The following is a 27,785-nucleotide window of genomic DNA, read 5'->3' as shown; positions in this document are numbered from 1 at the left end:
TACAGGATTTCCAGAAACAAATTCATCAAGGTGAATGAGCTATTTATAGATATGTGCAGGGGTGGGCTTTAAAATTTTTAGCAAAGGGTTCTCTGCCCGGTTGCTGGGTGGGCGTGGCCATAGTGGGCATGGCCTAGTCAGCTTCCTGCACCACGGCAGGGGGTGGCAGCATTTTTGCCCTCCCTGGGCTCCAGAGGCTTTCTTGAGCCTTTGGGAGGGCAAAAACAGTCTCCCTGGGCTCTGGAGGCTCTCTAGAAGCCAGAAACAGGCCTATTTCTTGCCTTCCTGAACTTCCAGGAGGCCCGTTTTTCACCCTACCCGAGCCTCCGTGTGCGCCCTGCACTTACCTGCATGCCACGTGGGGACTCCTGAGGGGCGGGGTGGGTGGGGCCAGCCAGGAGTTGGATTTGGGGGTCCTCCAAACTGCACAGAATCTTAACTAGGGGATCTCCCAAACCCCCAGCAGCCCATCCTCGATATGCGTATGTCTCTCTTATCTTTTTGACAATTCCAGATTCCCCCCCCCCCCAAAGTACTCTTGAAGCAAATAAGCCTAGTTACTTTGCCCAGTTGAGATAGAACCAAATGCTTATGTTTTTATTAAAGAAAACAAAGCTGGTATGATTTCACTAGAGTTTATGAGAACCATAAATTGGGGGAACTTTGTCATTTATAGAAGGCAAACTTATAATCACATTTGATTTGTTTATGGGGTTTCTTATAAAACACATACAGGGCCTATTTTTTTTCTTTATTTAGTGCACAGATTAAAATCATGAATCAGGATATATACAATATTACAAACAATGTTATTAACTCATTTGAAAACTCATTTTATTTCAGTGACACCACAAATCTCATCAAATGGTTGATTTTTAAATGTAAATCACATACACATAACTTGTTCTATAAATGTATTGGCTTTGACATTTCTAAGGCCTGTATTTTTTAATTCAATGTATGTGGCCAAAGTAAAAAGTTTAATTATGCAGTATTGAAAACAAAAATTTACATTAAACACTTGGAAATAAATTCACAGGTTCTCTCCAAACTAGTTGGGAAATCTCTGCCCACTCCCACACCATCCTGGAACAAACAAAAAGCGTAACTGCATTTTAAAAAACCTCTTGCAGTATAAAATGGAGTTTCTTTCAAAATAGAAACATTTGAACTGCAGAAAAAAATCTGTATTTTTGGTTTTGTTGAGCTAGACTTACAAGGTAGGTAAGCCTACACATACTAAATGTTTGTCTGTTTGATATTTCAAAATAGCTTCATGATGTACTTTTCATCAGTTAATTTTGATGAAGCACGTTCCTCTTTAATACTATATGTGGAAAGTATAATTTTTGCTGGAAATGTGCAGTCAACATTAGGCTGTTCCCAAATACCATGTGTGATTCACTACAGATTCCTATGTAAATAATAAATCCAGCCTATTGCTCATGTTTGCACCTTTCACTGACTGTAACTGTTACCTCTTAACTAATTTTTATTTAATTATGCCATCAGCTTGGATCATTTTCTTCTATATTAGCTGTGCCCACATCTGGTACTCTCAGGTGTTTGGATAGCAACTCCCAAAAGTATGGTTCTTTTGGCAACTGTAATGCAACATTGTCTGAGGGACACCTCAGGATGAGAGAGCTTAAATTTAGCTTAGTTTAGATCTCTCAGATGAGATTCATCAATTTTATCTCACTCTGTGCAAGATAGGCAAAGCTCTGAACTATTGGGATGAGTGGCTTGAACCCAGATTTTTGTTTTATTTGAAAATACATTTCCAGTTTCAAACATACATATTCTCTGTCTCCTCAAATTACAAAAATCAAACTGTGTTCTTTGCTTTTTCTGAGTAAGGATTTAGAGCAAGGGTCTTCAAGTTTAAGACTTGTGGATTTCAAGTCCCAGAATTCCTGAGCTAACATGAGGAGGAATTCTGGGAGTTGAAGGCCACAAGTCTTAAAGCTGTGAAGTTTGAAGACCCATGATTTAGAGCTTGGTCACTGCATGCAATATAGATTAACACAGATCTGCTGGCTACTGGGTAATATTGCATCATTTAACTGCAATTGCCCTATTCTTCCGTCAAACAGAATGTGGTTCTGATCTATATATTAGCTCCTCTTGTTTAATTTATTTAAAATAATCTACTGAAACTGTTAAATTACTGTTAAGTCCCAGATAAGGAGAAACAATCCCCAAGGTATCCAACTTAAAAGTTCTTGATATAGCAAAAAAAAACCCAAACCAAACAAAACTAAGCATTAGAAAGACTGGATATATTGGTCTCCATGTTTTATAAAAATTTCATATAGAATAATAGTGGAAGGACCCTTGCTATAAATTTCTCTTCTGGACTCATCCCAGGGAAACTGATTTTATGACATTATAGCAAAGAGCAGAAGGATCCAATGTCATCTGTAACTTCAGAATTTGAAACCAAAAATGGACAGACATAAAGGAAGAAACTAAAACATAACGAACAAGCAAAAAAGAACCAATTTAGACTAGCATCTACTTCAGAAGGCAGTTCATTTATTCTTTGCTGCTGAGCGTGCATGTGGCACTCAACAAAAAATATCTCTGACTTTTAGGCAGCTTATTTTGTATCTTAATTTAGGAAACATCACTAAAACAAACCAGTCCTGGATGCTAGAATTTGTAATTTGATATAAATTACCTTGAAGTCCTGATTCAGATTCGTGTTAAAGTTGATGTTAAATTCTTGCAAGAATAAGAACATATCAATATAAAAAACAAATTCTTATAAATCAATCACTGGCATCATTCAGTTATATTATTATTCGTGGCTAATACACTCAAACAATGTACCTACATCTTAAAAATCTTATTTGTTATGTTCGTAATATTGATTTTGGAACAGCTCAGGAAGAACAGATTGCATAGGGTCAGCAAAAATGTTGAGGCCTGAAAGAAGACATATAAACTCTAAATTCTAGAACCAATTCTAAAATTATATCATTCAATTTAAAGAAATGTACCACACAAAAACACTATTGTTCCCCTTGTATTCTTATCTTCTTAACTGTGTATTAAAACTTCATCAGTAAAAGCTCATTAATAATTTAGTTATGGATACTCTTCAGTTCACTAAAATCACCAATATTAATTTTGGAATATACCAGTGGACAATTTGCTATTTATTAAGTTGTGGAAGAATTTTTATCACATATTGAAAGAAATAAAACTAGTATTTCTCATTCCATCTTCATCCTAATAATCATTTTTGCTTAACATGTTTGTTTTTCAAATTAAGAGAAAAACTAAAAATGACTAGGAAGCAACAAGAAACACTGTGTTTGTATGTGCATGTATTCTAATTATCTGTATGTACAATTCATACTCTCACACATACAAGTGCATTAATTATGAATAATTTCCAAGAAAGTGTTCCAATGTTTTACAGTTCCAATGCTTTAAAAATGATCTTAATTGTACATGTTCTTCATACCCGCTCTGGATTTACACCATTTATAATCACACAAGTTCATCAATTTCTGGATAGGTACAATAATTGTCAAAAAGAAAAGCAATTGAGTAAAAGACATATTAATTGAGGCACAGTGGTGGTTCAGTGTATTTACGAAGAAATGTCAAAAAAACATAAAAAGACAGTCTAGAAAGCTGCATAGATATTATCACAATATGAAATACAATGTCAGCAAAGTCTAGTGGTTTTACTTAAATTTATACTTGCTCTGTGTATTTGCATGTTAAACTTAGCACTCTGAAGAGACCTACAGTCACTCTAGTTTCAATAAGTCTAGGAAATGAATCTAAGTAGGTGCTTTTTGGGTCAATGGATGGGACTTTTTACTTCTTGTACATGGCCTTTTTCCATCACATGGAGGTTTTTCTCTTCCGGATTCTCCCTGAGCAGTCTTCCCCTTCTTTCTCTGCACAGACATTCTTTCTCTGAATCATGGGCAGACATGCAAATCATTTCATTCTCCAAATAAGGATATAAGTTGTTTGGCCTGCACATCAATGGATTTTTGTCTCGTCATTCATTCATGCAAATGCAAAGATGGAGCGTGACTTTTTATATTGCGTGTGCCTGGAAAACAGATGTGTCCTTTGCACGAGCAGCCAGTTATGATAGAACTCACTGTCAAAGGGACTGTTTTTATTAGTGATCCCAAGGATTTGGGCATTGTTTTTGCTGTTCTTGGGCATTGTTCTTGTTGTTCTTGCTGCTAAGATGCAAATTGATAACCTCTTAACAGTGGTTTATGTAGACAGCTGTAAAGAAAACCAATGGGATGCACATGGACGGTTGGAAGTGTTTCAAAAGCTACTATCTGGGTAAGCAGCCATGCCAGTTATAAATGGAAAAAAACATTTTGTCCATTCAACTGGGTCATTAACTTCTTCTCTCCCTATATTCTAAAAATAGAATTTCAGGCCTTGGTCAAATACACATTCCACATTTTTAAGTGCCAAGTGACTTATTTCCTATCCCTATTTGAAGAAGTGAAAAGGAACATGCTATCGCTAAGGCTTTTCATAGAGGCTGCCTCTATACTATCACAGTTTAGTGACTTAAGGTCATTATCAAAATGAAGGTTAGAAAGCACAACTGTAGTAAAGTTGTAAGAACAGGAAATTGGAATTGATTTCAAACTCCTTCTCAATCACTTAGAGTCTACACAAGAAAAAAAAAAGAAGCTTTTTTCTTTCCTTCTTCTTTTACAGGTTATTATCCACAATGTTCCAGGGGAGTACCTAGCAGCGTGGTTAATGTACTTATTGGTGCCAAGTGTGTGTGAAAGCAATAATCTTCTGTTTCTAACTTTCCTGCTGTTTAAGATTAAGAAGGCAAGCCCTGGCCTACACAGGACTGATATATCTTCTAGCTTTTCTTCAGTTAGCAGGATATTGCTTCTTCTTTTCTTTCTCCTTCCTCCAAGCAGCTACTGTTTTTCAATGACACATCCGGGTTGTCATCTCTTTCTGGAAAATAAAGGAAGGTATGAAACATCAATAACCATCAATGTAGTAGACTATAAATACATACACTCTTTTACTTTTCTCTTCAAATTCTACAGCAGGCTTGTTAGATTTCCAAAATTTTCACCCCTGTTTATTCTCTCTAATGTTCAAGACCAATATGCATGGATGGCAATCATTTATTCTGGAAGACACACCTTGCCTAAAAAGTTCTGGAAAATTCAAACTCCTTCCATTTTATCTAGAAGAACATATAAACACTTGGGAATGAGCAAATCTTTTTTAAGATAATTGTGATTTGGAGGGAAGGTATCAGTAGAAGGAAGAGCTTAACCCCATCTTTTGGATTGCCATTTTGTTTCCGAGCTGGTCTTTCCCTCCCCTCCCATTCCCAGCAGTCAGGCAGTTTGAGACCCATTTTTAGTTAAGAGAAAAAAAAAGGGGGAATTCCAGAAGGGGAAAAATACAGATGGAAGACTAGAGCTGAATGTACATATAGTTGTTTCTTCTATGCGTGATGGCTAACTCTTTCGTCATTGCATGCTGAAAGTGCACTCATAATGCAATGTAGGTATGATATCGCCCGCCCCCTACGCATGCGTACATGACACTCCTTCACACACTGCGCACCTCTGCACATGCACGTGCGACACCCTTGCATGATCCCTGCCCCCGCACATGTACATGTGTCTCCCACATGCTCCCCCCTTCCCGCATGCGAGGCAGATACCCAACAATCAGCTGGCTGGTGGGAGGTACGTGCGCATGCGCAGTGGATCTATTCCGGGCGGCAGCTCACGTGCCACAGAAATGGCTCTGCATGCCACAGGTTCACCATCACGGTTCTATGCTATAGATTTTACGTAGTGACAAAAGATACAACATAGAAGACCCCCTATTATTGCCACAGAACAGCCTGCTAATATATCACCATTTGAAAGGTTTGTTATAATATATCCATATGTATTCAGTTGTGTCAACACTCAAGTGCTTGGCCTTCAAATTAAATACTTATCATAAAACTTTTGATTTCTAACCCTATTTTACTTCATCCAAAATTAGGACTATATCTGAAAGGCAAACAGGGAAAAGAGGGAGAATGTAATAGTTTGGGCTACAGTGGCTGAAATGAATTACGTAGGCTTGCAAATGTTTGCAATTCCAAAATTTTTCACCCTCCTTCTTTAAACAATTTAGTGCCTATAAAGGCCAAACAACAGATTAATTTCTTGGCAATAGATACAAAGTTATTTATTGAATGTGAAACAAGCCCGCCCACCCTCACATTTCAAGGTCTAGTACTGTACTGCAAAACATCAACTTAACAGTTAGCCCATTTATTATGAAATCTAGACTGCTGGCTTTTTCATAACAGTAAGTCTGAGCTTTTAACCATGCAGAGAAATGAACAGATGGTTAAGTAAACATTAATGGAGAAATGCTAAATGTTTCACTTTAGTCAGATACTGCCTGGAAATTGAACTGAAGCTTATTTTTAATCCCTGGAATGCTACAAGTGAGGCTTCATGGAGAATTGAGGGAAGTCTCCATACAAATCATAGGATAGGTAGATCCAACCCCATATAGTCTTTGTTGAAAAGATGTCAACTTAGAATATATGTAGCAGAGTACAGAGTTGCAAATCTTTTTGTCATGGTTAAAACATATAGCAGGAATGAGAAATACAGTGTATTATCTCTCATGGCCAAAAGAAAAGGACGTTTGAAATTATAGTTCACCAACCATCTCTTTCAGTTACAAATCATACAGTAACAAATTCCATTTCTACAAGCCTTCTTCTAAATCTTCAATGCATTTGGAAGATATCATATATCAACTGAAAAATAAAGAATTTGCTCATATTTGTATTTCAGAAATACTTTCACAATCATTACATATATCATTGTGTGTGATATAGTGATTACTTGCCAGGCAACAAAAGTAGGCTATAACTAAAATAAAAGCTGAAATTCTCAGGCCCAATTAGTACAGACATTATGGCCAAGCTAAAATTTGAGTCAGGGACTTTCTCGAAATATAACTAATGTTCTTTAATTACAACACTATTTAGGCTGCTTTGGAGAACTTCTTCTAAATCTTCATATACCATGTCATGCAAAGCCCTCTCCGTGCCTTCGTTTCCCCTGAAATCACAACGTATTTAATATCCTTTATTGTTAGTATTTCCATTCTCGCAATACATGATATGAAATATTTTAATGTAATTATGTAATGGCAACTCTAAGCCGATCAAATGTCACATATCTACAATAAGTTTTGAAATATGGTAATTAGCATAGAAAGTACAAAGAAAGAAACGCACATCTGATCTTCAACATCTTAATTCAACAACCAGTGGCAGATGTTTGTTCCTTTTGTTTTTCTTCATAGAAAATTGGCCCTTGAAATGCCAGAGAATATGCCTGCCCATAGTTTCAAAGCCACTGCATTCAGCAGTTATGGAGAGGGTCCTAAATACCTCCTGCTACTAAGCTGGTATACAGGTCATCCTTACAACCACACCTGAGCCCAAAATTTCTGTTGCTAAGTGAGACAGTTCTTAAGTGAATTCTGCCCCGTTTTACAACCGTTCCTCCCACAGTTGTTAAGTGAATCACTGCAGTTATTAAGTTAGTAACACGGTTGTTAAGTGAATCTGGCTTCCCCGTTGACTTTGCTTGACAGAAGGTTGGAAAATGTAGTCACATGACCCCGGAATACTGCAACTGTCACAAATACATGCCAGTTGCCAAGCGACCAAATTTTGATCACATGACTATGGGGAGGCTGCAAGTCGTAAGCATACAAAATGATCGTAAGTCACTTTTTCAAGGCCACTGTAACTTCGGTCATTAAACAAATGGTTGTAAATCAAGGACTACCTATATGTGCACACTCGAAACATGATCAGAAGAGTGGGATATAATTCTTAAACCATGGAATGTCTATAAGCGAATAGCAGGCTCTCGTAAAGCTTTAGTTTCCTGAAAGAAGAACTACAAGGTAGGCCAACAGCTCAGCAGTGAATAGGAAATAATATTAGATCCAATCTCAAAACCAGATGGAGCATCCAACGCATTACTAAAATGGCAGCTCTATCATTGTACATGATAAATTATTACTTCCCAGACAAGTAAGTAGGCTATAAATAAAATAAACTCAGAAATTCTCAGGCTCAAATGTTTGCCTGGTATAATTTAACAGATTTGTTCAGGCTGCCTGAACTTTCAGATTCAAATGTAAAGTTTCAAAGTACGGACTGAGTATAAACATTCAGCTTATATTCTCAGGCTCTCTGGAATGATAAAATGTCCCCAAACAAGGGGATATTGTTTAAATTTTTTCTCCCATCAAACACATGAAGTTAACTGCTCAAATAGTTTGGCAACGAAGTAAGAATCTGTTTTCCAATTATTCCTTGTTTCACAAGTGTTCTGCAAATATGACTTAAATTACTGTAATTACAGATAACCAAGCAACCTTTAATCTGATGTAATCTATAGAATGCAACATGCAATTTAAAGCTGATTGAGTTGAAAGCAAAAATACTCACACGAGGGTAATTTTTTGTTTTCGCCATATTTCGGTTAAAATGATATGCAGTTTTTTTTACACTGATATATAAGAAATACTGATTTTTCTTGAGTTTGAAAATAAAATAAATTATTTGACTTTAATACAATCAGTTCAGTTCTGGAATGACTGCCTATTCCACAGCTAATTAAATTTAGTCACAGAGCGGTAAAAAGGATCCTAAGAATATTAACATCCAAAGTTAACAAAGGGAAGTAATGAGATCACATTCATTTTATCACTTGATGCAAAATGCTTGTACAGGCCCAATACAGGTAGTCCTCAATTTACAACAGTTCATTTAGTGACTGTTCAGTTACAACGTCACTGAAAAAAGTGGCTTATGACCATTTTCACACTTATGACTGTTACAGCATCCCCATTGTCACTTCAGGTGCTTGGCAACTGACTCATATTTATGACAGTTGCATTGCCCCAAGGTCATGTGATCACCTTTTGCAATCTTCTGACAAGCAAACTCAATGGGGATACCAGACTCATTTAACAACCGGGTTACTAACTTAACAACTGCAGTAAATCACTTAACAATTGTAGCAAGAAAGGTAATAAAATGTGGCAAAACTCACTTAACAAATGTCTCACTTAGCAGAAATTTGGACTCAATTGTGGCCGTAAGTCAAGGACTATCTGTACATTCTGCTAAACAGAAATGAGGCAACAGAACACAAGAGCCAAACAAATATAATTAAAGAAACTTAAAATACTTGCATTTTTTGTTATGCAAGATACCGGATTTGTATAAGCTCCGTAAGGTATAAAATTACTTTATACTGTGAAAGACAATTGATCTGTCTAGTCCAGGATCTTGTTCTTACTACAGAGCTCTCTATCAGATGGAAATCCCATCAGTTTTGCTATCCAGGATTCTTTAAGGATGATAATTTGCTGCATTCTAGATAATTGTCTTAGTTGTGAATTTATAGCATCGGAGACTATCCTTAGCTGTAAAGAATTATATCACAATGTATAGTCCAGAGGCCAGGATGAGTTTGGCAAAACCAAAAGAAAAAAATCAATAAATATGGCAAAAATTACTTACACACACAAACTGTTTTTTTAAGGCAGCCAGTAATGAACCTGATTTTCTCCATATTATGAAAACTTGCAAGACAGTTTTATAACCTTTCCAAAATGCATGAATTTTTTTCTTATTAGAGAGCGCATGAACACACACAGACACAATTTGAGCAGAAGAATCAGATAAATATAAGGAAGAAAAACAAAAATCGGAGGTTGTTGGTTTTTTTAAACGCCTGGACAGAAATAAAATACTTACCAAAGGTTCTAGTTCCTTACGGTCTATGAGGTTGAGCTCTGTGACAAAATAATAAAAGTGCTTGTAACAGGTATTGACGTGGGCCTCAGCCCCCATGATTATGATGCGGTCAAAGTGATGGATGTAAACGTGTACAAACACCCGAAATAGCCTGCACAGGATCTTTTTGCAGATCTGGAGGAAGTTTTTGGGGAATGGTACACCTGTGAATAGACATGATTGACATTTTGTTAGCTGAAAGTATAACATTTTTAAGGATTTTTCTACTAAATGAGCCTATATGTATCCAAGTTTTCTCCAAGTGAATATACTGGCTCTGAATTGTTTCCACACAAAAGCTGAATAATACCTACGTGATATTTTCAGTACTAGGGGAATATTGGTTTATTCTCTCAGGAATCAATTAATTTCCTCTCTTCTTCCCTCCCATCCTCTCTCTCATATGGCTACCATCTCAAATAATATTATATACCTTTTAATGCATAATAATAGTTTTTGCTGGTGGTGGTTGTTTTAAATCAGTTTTCTTCTCAGAATGGTAACTATTTGGTTGGCTTTCTGGGTATTGGTTATTTCTCTCTGTGATTTTAATTTCATGATAGTAACAACATTCACCACTAATAAACGCAACAACTTGGTTCCTAAAATCTTTAACAATCCAAAAGAGTTTACTGCAACAGCATAGCATAAGCCTAAAACAGGTATTTTGAAAACCACATTTATCTCACAATATTTATAGACAACCCCAATTTGACTAACTGAGTAGTAACATGAGCAAATCAACATCTCTATAATTAAATTTATCACCACATTTTCCATCATATTTCTTGGTAAACACTGCAGAGGAGATGCCCTTTACTTCCTCTTTCAACAAATATTTTATTTTATTTATTTTTATCCCGCCTTTCTTATTTATATAGATCATTCAAGATGGTGAACATATCCAACACATCCTCTTCCTATTTCCCCACAACAACAAGCCTGTGAGGTTGGTTGAGCTGAAAAAGAATGACTGACCCAAAGTCATCCAATTGGCTTTCATGGTTAAGGTGAGACTTGAACTCATGGTCTCTGGCTTTCTAGCCTAATCACTAGATTAAACTGGCTCTCATATGCTGCAGCACGGGATAGAAATGGTTTAGAACTGCCCAAACCGATTGAGACAAAATGAGTAATCTATGCCACCTAAATCACATTATGTCTGCAGTGCTCTCTTCAACTTTCCCTTCACACAGAAATATTTATATGGAGGTAGGAGGAAATTACATGGCCCATGATTTTTATTTTGTCTCCCTGTTGGGCAAACATAATCTGTATGCCACTGGTTCAATATCTTTTCTTCAGAATAAATAAAGGTAAGATACTGAAATATGCTGAGGTAAATATTAACTTTAGGCAATCAACATATAGAAGCAGGATCTCTTCTAGCTCCCTGAGCATTGAGTGAGCAGAAACAGTGGTCTGATCTTTTCTAATTTAATTTGCCTATCAGATACTGTATAGAAAGGATAAAAAATAACATATAAAAAATAGTTAAAATCCAGAAAACACAATATAAGATCCATAAATAATAATACATAAATCAGCAATAAATTGTTTTAGTAATTCAAGTTCCAAAAGCCATTCATTAATAGTGTTATCAGCTCCTGACTTATACGTATAGGGGAAGTTGCTCCTTCAGGTTAGTAATGTTGAATCTGTTTTTCAGTTTTATGTCAGAGCACATAGGTGCTTTGCTAAGACTGCAATGGTGGCCCAAAGAATTTTAGATCAAATTTAGGGTGCTCTGACATATACATCTGAAAAAGAGATTGAACATTACTTTGAAGGCCCAAGAAGGAACCTTACAGTCACATTCTGAACCCAATGAACAGTATTCTCTGTGTTTTTCTGAAGGGTAGTTCCATCAAAATATAATAATCCAGGAAGGAGGTAACAACTACATAGGTAATATAACCAGAATTGGCCTTTCTAGAAAGTGACACTGATGGCAAGTAATTCACAACTGTAAATATGCACTCCATGTTAATTTGATATTTGAAGAACAGCATTGGATCGAAGAAAATCTGCCAAATTAAGTGTCAACTCACGAAGCATGCCTGACCTGCTCTCGAGTTGTCATAGGCAAGGGGGATGGGGAATCAAATCTCGTAGCTGCATTGAGGAACTTGCATTTCAGTCAAAACAAAGCACATTCCAGCCAGCAATGTCAAGGTCATCTCCACGGAGACCCACAGTGGCTGGAGGGAGGGACTTTTACAACCCCCGAAATTGCTTCGTTGGGGAATGTTTTTTCTTATTAGAAAGGGGAGGGGGAAACAGGATCAGAGCCAAAGTGCGAATTAAGTGAGGTCAGAGTTGGCTTCATTTGGTCCATGACGACATGAAGCTCCTAATAAATAACTGAATTTCTTTTGAAGCTTGGCCTGAGGCTCGTGATTTAATTAGGGCACTGGCCAGAACCCTGAGACTAAGTAGGTTTCTTCAAGAGAAGAGAAGCTGCATTAAGGGCAGATCTAGTCCCATTCATATGAATAACGTTTCCCCCACTACCAAAGTCATGGTATCTTGTCTGAATTCAGTTTAAGCATGTTATATATTTCATCCAGTTTGCAATATGGCCCAAGTAGCAGTCCATCAAGGAAACAACAGACACGATAAACATGGAAAAGAGAAACGTCATTCACACAGAGGTGGCATCCAGCTTGACATCCCCTGATGACTCTATGCAGTGGCTTCATATTGAAAAAGCAGAGAGGACCATCATTTGATATCTTCCCTCAATTTAGGAGTGGGATTATGACAAAGTTATGCCTTCAGGCTCAATTCTCTTAAGTGGACAGAAGGATATTGTAATTGATTGTAAAATCGTTGCCAGAAGATCCCAGAGGCTTGTTTTGCCTTTCTAATGATTAAAAATAAAAATGTAGATTGGGCAATTCAGAAAGATAGTGATTAAAAACCTTGAAAATGAAGTTTTTCATCCCAAAGGCTATGTTGGACTAATGTACATACAGTATGTCCCATCTCATGTAGCCAAAAGTCAAGAAAGAATGACCAACAGACCCTAGAATGAAGGCAATTAAGCAAAGTTTTATTTATAAAAATACTAATAAAAGCAATACTGGTAGTCTGCAGGTTACGACCACAATTGAATCCAACATTTATGTTACTAATCTGTTTAGTGAGTTTGCCTCATTTTACGATATTTCTTGCCACAGTTGTTAAGTGAATCATTGCATGTGTTAAGTTAGTAACACGGTTGTTAAGTGAATCTAGCTTCCCCAATTGACTTTGCTTGTCAGAAGGTTGCATGACCCCGGGATACTGCAACTGTCATAAATATGAACCACTTGCCAAGCATCTGAATTTTGATCATGTGACCATGAGGATGCTGCAATGGTCATAAGTGTGAAAAATGGTCAGATGTCATTTTTTTCAGTGCTGTTATAACTTTGAACATTCACTAAATGAACTGTTGTAAGTCAAGGACTACCTGTATACTCAGACGGGGAGCTGTGTCATGACTAATATTCATATTTGGGGTCTTTAATATACACCTTAATAGCCCTGGGGTTCCCCCTCCCATCTGGCACATAGAACCAACCTCAGGGTTAGAGATCACAATTTGGCATTTAGCTTTTTATATCAGCAAAAACATGTGGGAACTGAGGAAGTAATACTTGCTGCCTATGTTGAGTGAAGGAAATGGATTAGGGGGAAGAGGAACAGGAAGATGGTTACATAACTAGCCAGAGGAAGAGGTCAAAGTTGTTAGAATGAGACTGGTGATCTAGTTAGTGAGTGGAAAGGCTAAAAGGGGCCAGCCACAAGCTCATTATCGGTACTTTGCAGCACGGGTCAAAGAGTCAGCATGTGAGTTCCTTGGGGAAAACAGGAAAGCAGCAAGAAGAGGTTAGGTTGGCCATGCAAGAATTCACGGGCAGAATTGGGTATCGGAGTTCTAATCCAATACGTTTAGAAAGCAGTCTTTAAACACCATACCATAGTGCTCCCACAGAAAGTAAATCACAATATTTTTTTTAACATGGTCCATAGAAAGTAGATAACAGTATTTTTCTTCACATGGTCTTCGTACTGTGTGAATAGGGTTATTTCAGATATTGTGTTTCCCTGAAAATAAGACTGGGTCTTATATTAATTTTTGCTCCAAAAGACGCATTAGAGCTTATTTTCTAGTTCGGTCTTATTTTCAGGGAAATATGGTACTAAATGTGTCTGTCTGGCTGACGGTCTTAACTGGTTTGGAGTCTATAGATACCCTGAAGATACAGATAAACTTCCAAGTCTTTAAATACTCTAAAAAGATGCAAATGACCAGCTATCTGCAAGTAGTATAAATCCTTCCATTCCTCACTATCCTGTCAGAGCTGAAGAAGCTTCTTGGATAAGAAGCGACATATCTTCAAAGAAAAAACAAGAAAGCCTGAAAAAGCACCTCAAAAAGCACCTTTGGATTAACTGAGTTTGATTTGGGGGGGTGGGGTGGGGTAGGGCTTATATTATGAGCATCATTAAAAATCAAAAATCAAGCTAGGGATTATTTTCCAGTTGGGTCTTATTTTGGGGGGGGACATAGTAAATTGCCGTCAGCCTGTTATATCACGATCCTGAGAAGTTGTAACACAGAAATATGAGCAAGAACACAAGACAATGGACTCTGCTTAGGAACTGTTGATTTCACGTTAAGATACTTATTTCATACTTTTCAAAAATCAGTAATAAAGAAAAATGTCATTCAATGAAGATTTATATACAGGTAGCCCTCAACTTACAACAGTTCATTTAGAGGTGGTTCAAAGTTACAACCATACTGAAAAATGTGGCATGACTATTTTTTCACACTTATGGCCATTGCAACATCTCCTCGGTCACATGATCAAAATTCAGATGCTTGGCAACTGACTTATATTTATAACGGTTGCAGTGTCCAAGCGTCACTTGATCATCTTTTGCGACCTTCTGATAAGCAAATGGGAAAGCCAGATTCACTTAACAAGTATGTCACTAACTTAATAACTGCAGTAATTCACTGAACAACTATGGCAAGAAAAGTCGTAAAATGGGGGCAAAACTTAACAAATGTCTCACTCAGCATCAGAAATTTTGGGCTCAATTGTGGTTGTAGGTCGAGGACTTTAAACTGGCTTTAGAAAAAGCTGAGGAACATGAGACTTTATTGTTGATTCATTCTGGGTAATCGAGAAAGCTAAACAATACCAAAAAAAGGTCCCTATATACTTAATAGATTGTAGAAAAATAGGAATCCCAAAACATCTCACTGTCCTAATGAGGAACCTATGTCCAGGTCGACCTTGGTTTGTGACTAGCCTTTCTGGTTAGGAACAGATTATCATGGAGAAAAATCTATGTGGTTGCTAAGAGATGACACTAACTTGATACCACACAATCAATGCATAGTAATTTTTGGTATGGCTTAAAATCTTGAAAACTAGCAAATAGAATTCATCAACCTTAATTTGGATAAACATTTGGATAAAAAAATATCTTAAATACAAAATCCAATATTTTTCATTCAATTAGAAGTCAATTCTCTCTTGAGCTGACCTCAGTTTATGACAGCTTCATACTGTACATCCATGTAACAGTAGCAATGTCACTTATATACCGCTTCACAGTGCTTTACAGTCCTCTCTAAGCAGTTTACAAAGTCAATATTGCCCCAACAATCTATTTTTCTTGTTGATGAAAAAGGTCAACTCTTCCTTTTTTCAAACTGTCTATATGTCTAAATTAGACCTGAAATTTCTTCTGGTCTCCTACCAAAGTCCAACCCTTTTTAGATTTTTGAAAACTGCCAAAATTGGTAAGATTCTTCCACCTAGCAGGAGCTGGCATGCAATTACATTATTCAAATTTAAATAAAAAGACTGATGTTAAGGTAAGTGAAATTATTGTTTGGTTGTATAACAGAATTCACTTTAATACTGATCTTACCTGTAATTATTATGGTTAGAAGTAAGTCAAACAGAAAGTTTAAGAAATTTTCAGCAGTCTACATTTGGAAGAAAATTACCCTTTAAAAGTATTTCTTTACTAAAAATCCATGCTGGTCCACAGCCTTACACACATGCCACATATTCTGCTTTCCCGATGCTTCACAGGGGGGGAAATGATATTTAAATGATTTGACTTATAAAGAAAAAAAACATCTAACATATTGTAAAAGAAGAAATAATTTTACAGGCAGGCACAGGAGCGTGGACAATTAAAGCATTAAATGAGCTCATAAAGCTGTAATTATTAAAGAAGAAATAAAAAGGGGATTTGGGAAAAAATTGTGCTAGTAGCTACTTGCTTAAATAGAGCAAAGGAATGTATTACTGGATGAATGATTTGGCTCTGATTCAAGCAGTGTTACCAATTCATCTCCTGAATAAGGGAGTATAATAGAACAAACTCTGCAAAACTGGAGTTTACAGTATGAAGCTCTAGGTTGGGTGCTTTTAAATTGCCACTTATATTTAGAAATAGCCCACCATTATATACAAGTAGTCCACCTATGCATTTCAGAGTCTTACAACTCTTATTTTCTTGAAAAAATAATGGGTGGGCCTGGAAGGATCCTAAAGGTTATCTTCATATGAAGAACACAATAATCCTTATAAAACATCTGTATAACTAAGGCAGCTTGTTCCACAAACAACTTTTTATTGTGTGGGACGGGACTGTAATTCCCATTATTCTATTCATTACTATAGCATCTGGAAATCATAGGGACAAATGACTTCCTTCCATGAAGGAAGACTGAACTGACCACTTAATTTCAACCATCATATGGAGTGCTCAACAATCTAGAAAGTAAGCAGAAAGCCAAGTTGAAGTGTTTCATAAATGTCTAAAGTTTGAGGCATGATATACACCGTGGAAGCTGAATTAATCATTTCCATCAAGGAAATACTAAAGGACCTCAGGATCCATTAAAAGCAGCTTTCATGGGAAGCACTTCACACACACACTGATAGTCACGATGGCTTGTTTGCGGGGTATCTTGTGAGATGTGGTTTTAATATAGCAGAGATTTACAATTTCAGTTGGCTTGGACCTCATCAGGTTTTGAGCTATAAATTGAAGGCTGCTGGGATTTTTAAGGCTTATGGCACAGATTCTAAAGACAAAAATCTGTGCCTTAAGCATTTGCAAGGCTTTAGTCATCCATTTGGCTTCTTAAAACCTCTAAGCACTATAAATCTACCAATCGGCCAAAATGATTGGCTCTTAGGGAGGTGCTGCAGTTCACAAAAGAGTCTGATGAGCTGCATTTTTGCAATTTTCATTGAGTGATTTTCAAACTGGGCTCTGTGGAACTCCCAATAGATAATCTGTCACAAAGCCTTCCCAAATTTGTCCAGTAGAGAACACTAACTACTAGTCCACAATTGGAAAAGTTTGAGAAAACACTCATCAAGAAGTAACCAGGTTGGGGAAAACTGTTTTATACATTAGTTTTACATAACGCTCTGTGCTTAGAACTCTATTCAATAATCAACGTAGGAGATGGCATTTCTACTTTTTCTCTCTCTTCAAAACAGAGTCAAAGGAGAAAAGTAGAGAAGTATAAGGAAAACAGACTCTCCTGATGAGAGATTACACCAGAGGTCTCCAAACTTGGGCAACTTTAAGACTTTTGGACTTCAATGCTATATGCTGGCTGGAGAATTCTGGGAGTTGAAGTCCACCAGTCTTAAAGTTGCCAAGTTTGGGACCCCTGGATTACACCATTGCAGAATTAGCGTGGAAACAAAGTTAAGCTGACATTGCAATGTTGAATGTGCAAGATTGAAGAAAACCCAAATGCAATTGGTGAATTTCAAGAATGGAAGCTAACACATTCTCTTCCCTTTTTCATAAGCCACAGTTTGAAAAGGACTCCTTCCTTATAGCTGCCCCTTGGAAGCCTTCTGTCCCAAAAGCAGAGCAAGCTTCCAAACCAGGTGTTTCAATTTATCTCAGCATTCAATTTATCTTATCTGTGTCCTAAACGCCAAAACAAACAACTCCAGTGATGCAGGACTCGGTTTCTCCTAAAATAATGTAACAGCTGCAAATGGTTAGGTAAACTGGACTACCTATTAGTTATCTGCAACTTTCCAGATGCTGAAGTTTCTGCAATGGTCCAGTTGAAAAATAAAAAGGAATACAGGCTGGTGATGTAATATAATCTGCATACGCACACCAATCTGTTTCATATGAACATTATTATGACTAGCAGAATTTTGCCTCCTTAATACTGTTCAAATTAATCTAGCTGCTAGCACACGATTGCTTCATAATGCATATAAAGGTAAAGGTTTTCCCTATCCAGTCGTGTCTGACTCTAGAGGGCAGTGCTGATCTCCATTTCTTAGCTACGGGAGCCAGGATTAAAAGACATTTCTGTGGTCATGTGGCCAGCTATGCCAAGGTGCACAGAATGCTATATACTCAAACAGAATTGTGGACTAACATCTTTGGAAGATAGCAAGTTGAAAAAGGCCATTTTACCAAATTTCAGAATATCTGAAGGGAACTAAATTCAGATTTCTTGTACTATAGCCTAAGTAGAAAGAAATGGTATATCAAATATAACAAAAGGCATCATTTATTTCATAACCCGAGGGCCATATTAAGGTTGCACAGGCATTGCTGCCAAAACATATTTGTTAAGTTGCACGCAGGAAACAATAGATGATTAGACTCAGAAATTGTTCTGAGAGCCAGTTTAATCTAGTGGTTAAGGTATCAGGCTAGAAACCAGGAGACTGTGAGTTCTAGTCCCACTTTAGATATGAAACCCTGCTGGGTGACTTTGGCCAGTCACTGGCTCTCAGCCCAATGCATCAGACAGGGTTGCTGTTGTGGATAAAATATCTTGAGGGGCAAACATCTTGCTCTCGTGAGTACTTTGAATTTGAGGTTTTAATGTTTTCTACAGTTTTTAATGCTTCCTACTGTTTTTATTGTTTTTAGTTTGCATTTTTTAATTAAAAAATAAATAAATTGTAGTTTTCTGGATTGCAAGCTGCTGAAAGTCATTTACTGAGATGGGTGGCTAAGGAAATCGAACAAATAAATAAATCAATAAAATAGGGGGAGGAAGGAGTATGCGTTATTGAATTATTTATAAAATAACAAAGGCAGGATACAAATAATACATTCTCAGAAAGGGAAAAGTGAAGATTCCATGCCTTTGTTGGACCATCACACTGGTATAAAAAGCCAATAACATAATCTGAATAACACAATGTGAATGAAAGAATAGATCATCCATCAGAATAACCAGGGTAATCTCAGTATATCATCTTCTCTAAGGTCAATATACTCCCTTCCTTTCTTCAAGCTACTTGCTTGAAACCAAGTAGCCACCACTTTCTTGGTATCTTATCTAAACATGGGAGGTTAAAAATCTGTCTATAACTGCCTATTTCCAAAATATCAAATGCAGAGAAAAATGTGTGAATCAAAAATGATCTGCCCTTCCTAAAAGATGCTGTTTAATTAGTTACAATACTCCCTTCATTACCAATTAACCTCTGAGAAATGCTACTGGGAATATTATACCTTCACAAAATGCAAGCTTCATATCCCTGATATGCATGAATAGGTGTAGTTTACCTCACAGGACCCATAATGTCACTTTTGCCTATTATATCATGTGATGTAGTTACCTTGCCCATTATATAACTTGATCCTACCATTTTAGGTTTTACTAATCACATCACTTTAAAATGCTAAGCCCTGACAACAAGAAAAATTGAGGGTATTAAGGTGGTATAAATGAAAGCTTACTTCTGAAGGGATACTGTGTCTTCTTATTTCCTAGCAAAAAATGTCACACATTTTTTCTTTAAAATGTCTTATTTGTTTTGCGCATTCATTATCTGTTAACTAAAACATGTAATTGCTTTTTGTGGATTTTACACAAATGTTACACAGTCAGTTGTAATACATACCATTGTTACAAAGGACAGAATATGAAACAACTTTAGAACACAACTTTGGAGCAAGGCAGCAATCATTCTACTTATATGTGTTTATTGCTTTAAATCAGATGTTCAGGGGGCATTTTGGTTATGGCCTATATTAAGCCAGATGCGTGTCAGATTTTGATACCTGGAATGCAGTTACAGCACTACAGAGCAAATAGGGGTGTGTGTGTGTGTGTATACATACAAACACAGGTATGTATGTATGTATGTATGTATGTATGTATGTATGTACAGTATGTATGTATGTATGTATGTATGTATGGCAGTGGGGTTGATAGAGGAAGGCAGAATGAGTAAGTCATATCTAGAAGGCTGTATGTGTTACTTAAGGATCGCCTTAAATGAGATTTGTGCAGCCTAGCAAATCAGATTTCAAAACTGACAGACGAAATACACTTGTAAGATGCTGATCTCTTGGATTTTACATCTATAAGCAAATGTTCCAAAAAGTACTATTCAGAATCATCTACTTATAGCTAAATATAACATTTTACAGGCATGTTGAATAATGCAATATGTCCAAATTTTTGTTCAATTATTCTCCCACAATACCAGTATATTACAATAACATAATTACCTGTGGAGGCATAATGGGTTCTAAGTACAAGATACATTCATCATGAACAATAGACTGTTGTTGCAAATAATTTTGTAACCAGTTGCTTTAACACAAAAGGTACAACATTCTTGTGTAGCACAGCTTGCCAAGAGATGTCAGGTCAAACAAACATGAGTGGGTACTCTTATAAAGTTTCCATTGTTCAATTACTATAAAATTAAATTCCTAATGTGCACATTCCATAATTGTCCCCAATCACTCTCTGAGATGTAAAACAATTCTTTTCCCATTTATTTTTCATCTAGTTACAGATATTCACAGATACTAAGACAATACTAAAAGCCATAGTAATATTGATCAGACTGGGCAGATGGAAATGAAGAGTTTGGAATGAATTATGGGCTATATTGAAATTCAAAATTGTCCCTCTCCACACTACAGCCATCTCTCTCCCTCTCCCTTATACCAGAGTGTACCAAAAGTCAAGTTCCACAATTTAAATTACATTAAATGTTCAAATCGGTTGCCATTTTCTTCCAAACACTTTCTCACTCATTTGATGCAAGATCTATGAACATTCCTAAAGGCAATAATGTTTTATCTGAAGTAAATAAATGAATAAATACATAAGATATTGTAGTTGGACTCTGGGACACCCTAAATATATAATTTACATGTTCCTGAATTGTTTCAGAATCACAATAGCTCATTTTGATATAGAAAAAAAATATGTTCCTAGTAAGAAATGAAAATTAATCCACATTCCCACATAATATATAATTATATATAAGAGCAATGCAGATTGTAATCAAAGTTCAAAAATAATTACAATATATAATTTTCCCTTTTTATATAATCTGGCAGGTGTTTCCAGGGATTTTCTTCCATTCATTTCACTATCCAATAATTTCTTAGAAAAACTCTCTAGCTTGATAGACAAAGAGTATTTCAAGAATCATCATTCACTTTGAACATTGTCAAAGAGCACACAAGATTAAAAACTCTAGCATATCCCTGCAGTAAATTGCAATCTGAGTAAATACAATCAGTCACCTCATTAACGACTCCTTCATCCCTGTTCTCCACAAAGCATTTGTAAAACAAATGTGTGGGTCATTAAGTGTGCTTGGGGTGCCTAGGGGTTGACCCTGTGTAGGCACAATCCCACATGCCTCAAGCTTCCCAAGGCTTCCCCACATCCTGTGAGAAAATTGCAAACAAAAATGGATCCCGCATACAAAGCAGCTAAAAAATAAGGCTATGATAAATTTAAGTCTACTTAAAACGATATAGAGCTTCAGTTATGCAACTGTTCTTAAGTAATAGCATGCATCAGAGGTGGTATTCAGCAGGTTCTGACCAGTTCTGGAGAACCGGTAGCGGAAATTTTGAGTAGTTCAGAGAACCGGCAAATACTACCTCTGACTGGAGATTTTACAGTATCCTTCCCCTGTCACGCCCATCAAGCCACGCCCACAGAACTGGTAGTAAAAAAAGATGAATCACGCCACTGGCATGCATACACACACACATACACACACAAATATTAAACAAATTTAATTTCTTTAAAATGCTTTTTGGCAGTTTATTCTATTTAAGTGGTTTACTCAATTGAGGCATTTGTTATTTGGATTATTCATTCTTATGTTTTGCTGTTTCTAGAGTTCCTTGTCAATTAACAGAATATACCAAAAATTCTTTGGAACATGTTGATAAACCGCCACAAAATATCCTCTGCACTAGGATGGTTTTGATTTAAATCAAGTTGATTTAAATCACAATTTAAATCATGATTTAAATCACTAGTAAAAAGGCTTGATTTTCATCAACTAGATTTAAATCATAATTTTTAAAGAGCAACTGTCATCTCTGTCCCACAGTAGCTCTTCCTCTGACCCACTATTGGACTCATGGACAGTCCCAATATTGCAGAATATACAGCCTCTTGCTACATAACTAAGCTCCATTTCATGCTGAATAAACTAAACTATTGACGTATCTTAAATAGAAAACAATCTTTAGAAATATTTTTACTGCAAAAGCATTTTATTAAAACAAATTTGATAAAAATTAAAAAAATCCGATTTAAATTTTTAAAAAACAGGTTTTTTTTTTTTTTGAAAAGGTCATTTTTTATCCATCCTGATCTGCACTGGAAGGAAATTTGAAAAATGAGGGGTTATGACAGCTGTTCTGCATCTACTTGCTAAGAGAGGTAGATTATCTTATCTATTTGCACAATAAAAATGAAAGCTTTTTTCAAGGTCTGAGCAAACATGTGCCAGTAATAAAAAGCAACCATCAACTAGCATCTTCTAACTGCTGATTTTTCTTCTCTCCCTTTTTAAATTTAAGTCATAAAATTCAGCTGTATATAAGTATGATTAATAAATAAATAAACTCTGCACTACTATTAATACTTGCCATAGATGCATAGAACTTGCTTTCTTTTTATAGTTAACTGGAGAACAGAAATTCTGCTGTGCCAATAATATTCCTATTGCAAAATCTGAGATCAAAAAAACAAAAAGAGGAAGAAATGGAGGAACAGGGATCAAGATGGCGAGCTGTGCATACACACACACATATTCCCAAAGTGATCCCAGATTTTTTAAAATTTTATCCTATTTTTATTTTGTTTTAATTTATTGTACTTCATTTTCTAAACCCCTTCTCAATGAACACAGTTGAACTAACTGCACAGATTAATTTTTAATAGTGAGCATTTCTAACCATCATACGGTCCATGCCAGAGAATGGCTTCTGTTCAACCATCAGTAATAATTGCTCCAAAATTAATGCCATGGAAACTGACAGACTCTCAAAATTGGTTCTGATAGAACAAACAAAATCTCAATTAAATGCCTTTTGGATTACACAATTGGCAAATTACATTCAGAGCTGTGGCCTCCCTGTATTTTAGACAACTGTGTAAAAGTATAAAAGATTGCTGCGCAAGAAATCCTGGATAGAGCATGCCTGGTCAGGATTCAAAAATCACATACAACACTTTATAAGAATAAACCAGTTCCGTTGAGATCTAACTATGAGTCCGATTGGGATACACTGTAGGAATTATCCTTTTCATTTCATCTGTCTCTTGTACAGGTAGTTCTCAACTAACAACAGTTTGTTTAATGACCAAAGTTACAACAGCATTGAAAAAAGTGAGTTATGACTGTTTTTCACATAATCGTTGTAGCATCCTCCTTGGTCACATGATCAAAATTCAGACATTTGGCAACTGACTCATATTTATGATGGTTGCAATGTCCCTGGGTTATGTGATCAACCTTTTGCAAGCTTTTGTCAAGCAAAGTCAACGGGGGAGGCCAGTTTCACTTAACAACCCTGTTACTAACTTAACAACTGTAGTGATTCACTTTACAACTGTGGCAAAAAAGGTTGTAAAATGAGGGAAAACTCATTTAACAAATGTCTCACTGATAGTCCTTGACTTATGACCACAATTGAGCCCAAAATTTCAGTTGCTAAAATTTTGGGATCAATTGTGGTCGTAAGTCGAGGACTATCAGTATTCCACTTTTACATATGGTTTTATTGTCTAATGTTTTGTGTTTTATTCTGTATTTTGATACAGCCTAATCAACAATATTCACTAGTATTAACTATCCAACAGTTATTGTTGGGGATGGGGAGATAATAGCAAGAAAAAGAAGAACCAAATTAAGAGTAAAACAAAAAAAAATTAAGAACAAACCTTTTGGAATATGCACTTTGTCCTGGCAGACCTCAAAAGACACAACTGCCTGAACCTAATTCTGTTCCCACTGCAGAGCAAATCATTAAACTGGATCATTGGGACATAACATCACCTGAAATACAATCCATCCTTGTCATTCTACTTTATCTACACATAAAATGACTATGTAACTTTTATATGTAAAGAACTGTAAAATTGTATTTATTACTTGTATCCCACCTTTATTTTTTTAACAAACAACTCAAGGCAGCAAACATATCCAACATATTTTACTCACAACAACCCTGTGTTGGGCTGAGAGTGAGTGACTGGCTCAAAGTCATCTAAGTGGCTTTTATAGCCAAGGTGCGACCTGAACTCAAGTCTCCTGCTTTCTAGCTTAATTGCTAGACCAAACTGCCTCTCATAGCTTCTTATGCCAGTATTCTGATCCCCCCCCCCCGTAACCACAATTAAATATTGGCTCCCTTCACACATCCTGCTTAGCTGTTGCTCATTTTAAGCATGGTTTGTTTAACAAGACTTGATTTACACATCATGCAACAACAAAAATAAGCAAACCACACTGTAAATAACTGTGCAAGCGAAATCCTTAGCATCAGTGTTAACCATCACTTTAGCAGAAAGGCTAGAGAGAAGTGATACACAATCAGTTTCTACCTGAACTCAGGATCAAAAGTCTAGGCACACAAATAAATTTTGAAAGTTGAATAGCCTTTTTGTGGTGGGGAAAAAAACATTCGTTCCTCCATTGCCCTATTATTGATCTGGATACGCTCTTCCTGCAGCTGGTCTTTATAAACAGAAATTACAGGGAAACAAAACCAAAACTGTGCTTTTCTACTGTACAGATGAAACTGGTAATGTGTAACACTGAGACTTTTGTAGTTAGCATTTTCTATGTCCTAGAATGACATAATTTCTTTCTTTTCAAGCAGCCGATGTGGCATACATGACTAACAGATATGTATCAGCAAGCAAGTCTAACATTCTTCGTGGGTTTCTAATTTGTATGGTTAATGCTGGCTTGTGTGCATTTGGTTCATTTGCAACAGGCCGGCTAAGCTGCATGTTATGCAAACCGCTTGCAAATTTATGCATCTCAAACACATAGCCTTTGGCTTGCCAAGTACTTGCCAAGCAAAGTATCGAACCAGCACTACAAACACACCTATTTCTCTGTCCAGCTTGCTTGCTCAAGATGGCAAACATCAGGGGTGTCAAACTCAAAGGCCCGGGGGCTGGATCTAGCCCATGAAGTACTTAGATCTGGCCCGCAGGGTCACCCTGGAAACAGTGAAGGACTAGCCTGCAGTCCTTCTGCTCTCCCGAGCTCTGTTTTCACTGGGTTGCAGGAGGCCGTGGCAGTTGAAAACGGAGCTCAGGAGCCCATTTTTCACTGGCAGAGCGCTTGGTCTGCCACAGGCGCCCCTGACAGGCAGGTGGATCAAAACAATGCAATAAAGGTTAAATCTCTATTGAAATTAACTGTTTCTGCTGCCCTTCCACACTGCATGCATTTTTAACCTCAGGCAACTGCCAAGCTGCAATATCTTGTTTCTTCTTCCAGCAAGAAGTCAATTGTCAGCTGAGACAAGGGCCCATTAAATTTAAATAGGTCAGAGTAGAAGTTATGCTAAGGCAGAAGAAAACAGCACACAAGGAATTCGGAAATAACAATCAAGTAATTTGCTTCCCTCCTGACATTATTACTTCTCACAAATGTCTTTTTTTAATTCCAAATAAATTAAATTTTGGTTCCATAGTTCAGCAGATTTTTTTTAACGATTGGGAGGGGGGATGTTTGCCTTCATATTAATCGTGTATTTAATTTCTGCATCAAATATTGCTATGTGTTCCGGCCTGGTCTTCTCATAATATCATTATGGTGACATTTACAAAGAACAATAGAAACTCTAATGTTATTGAATGGTTTGAGCAGCTACTAATGGCATACTCTGAAAATCATTTTCCACAACAGGGACAAGCACTACGTGTGTAATCTGTTCTGCAGCTGAACAAAACATTTACAAAATCTAAAGGGAAATTTGTGTAAGAATCTTACATCACATAAGCAGATCTGACTGTGCATGGTGGATGGACGGAAGACTGCTTTGAAAGAATATATAAACCACTGGTAACTCTTTGGAGAAAGAGCCAATGTATTTTATACATAAAAATTTCTGTTCAATGTTTTTGGCACGCAGTAACACGTCAAGTTACCTAAAATTTAAACTTACTAATGTCTAATATCCCCACAGCTATTCAAAGCAACAAATCAGAATGAATGAAGTACATCTCTCTGAATCACTAAAATAGCTGTACCTTTTGCAAACACCATGAAACAAGAATAATCCACGGATCACCCACATTTAAGGCAACTGTAAATATTACATGAACATTTTGAGCATTGGTTTATCCACAGGTGGTACAGTTTTTACAGTATTTTGGGTAAAAGCTTGAGAGTCAGCTTATCTGTGGATGAGCTTATCGGTAAATATATGCCATAAATTGTTTGGTGCTCAAAGCAAAACATCCATTTTGGAATGCTAAAATTAACTGTCAACTAGGAAGGAATAGGGAAGGTCTCACCAATGCTGTTGTATAAGCAATACATTCTATTCTGATTTTGATAGTCACATTTCGTGTTCCACATTTTGCTTCATTATTGTAGGACACTTTAGTTCTTATGTATAAGTGTTTATTTATATAAGCAGAACTCTGGGGTAAAGAACATAGTTAAATAAACAAACAATACTCAATGGTTAGCTAGGAAAGATCAGAAGTGAATCTCCATCTGCAGCATTTTAAAGACATGATTGACAGTAACAGCCCAGCAAATAAGCTTGCATTCCTGGGTAGAAAACTCTAAACAAATGATTCTTAAATAGGTCGTCTGTGATTTTTTTTGTCGGATATTGAAGATATTTGCAAAAAATTAATATTACCTCACATTTTTCATTATTTTTTTGTTAAAAAAATAAACCAAACAAACCAAAGCTCACCCCAGTAAATTTTAGAAGTGGAAAGGGGTCTTGAGAGCAAAACATTTAAGAAACATTGCTTTAAAAAATCATGTTTTGGCATGAGAGTATTGTCCAAACTTTATTCCATATTTATTAATACCACCTTTGGAAAAATGTTCATAAATGCAGGGGAAAAGGCTTTGGGGTTTTTCTGCAGTGTTTCGTATAATTTTCAATACTTCTTATTCAGATCCATAAACTGTATTGCACTATTCACAGTTCAGTTCATGTTCTTCGTGGAGAATTATCAGTTATTTTTCTAGCATATGAATATTATATCCATTTGGTAGGGAGAAAATGGCCGGCAACAAATAGCCATGATAAAAAAAAAACCTAAAATGTTACATTTGACAACACCTTACATTTATATCAGGCTTAACTAACAAACTGGCTGTTAGCGAAACCAATTGTACCTATGTGCAAACATTAATCAGTAACTAGCATTTTCACAATAGTGTCCAGAATAGCAACGGGCTTTTCCTGCAACTCAATAAAATTCTCTCTTCCTGTCCTTCAGCTGTCAAACACACACACACACCCCGCCGCCCAAGATATGGACTTTGCTGTTCTCATTTTCAGTACCGGATGTCTCTCTTCCAGCTTACTGCTGATAGGGATGCTC

The 27,785-nt window shown here is 36.5% G+C and overlaps 1 protein-coding gene across 5 annotated transcripts in view; it reads right to left on the bottom strand.

Moving 5' to 3' along the window:
- Positions 1 to 736: 736 nt before the first annotated feature.
- Positions 737 to 27,785, bottom strand: part of MOB3B (MOB kinase activator 3B) — an 81,278-nt gene continuing 54,229 nt past the window's right edge. For all 5 annotated transcript variants that reach the window (XM_087957613.1, XM_087957614.1, XM_087957609.1 and 2 more), the window contains exons 3-4: positions 9,845 to 10,047; positions 737 to 4,977 (exon numbers count right to left, since the gene is read on the bottom strand). In XM_087957613.1, coding sequence (XP_087813739.1) covers positions 4,948 to 4,977; positions 9,845 to 10,047 — 233 coding nt within the window. In that variant the 3' untranslated portion in view covers positions 737 to 4,947. The remainder of the gene's footprint in view (positions 4,978 to 9,844; positions 10,048 to 27,785) is intronic.

The sequence above is a fragment of the Notechis scutatus genome, chromosome 2 (genome assembly GCF_049901735.1).
Source record: "Notechis scutatus isolate UNSWTSFEM ecotype Mainland chromosome 2, rNotScu1.2, whole genome shotgun sequence".
Classification (NCBI taxonomy): domain Eukaryota; kingdom Metazoa; phylum Chordata; class Lepidosauria; order Squamata; family Elapidae; genus Notechis; species Notechis scutatus.
The sequence above is the reverse complement of the archived record's forward strand: the minus strand, read 5'-3'. Positions and strand labels throughout refer to the sequence as shown.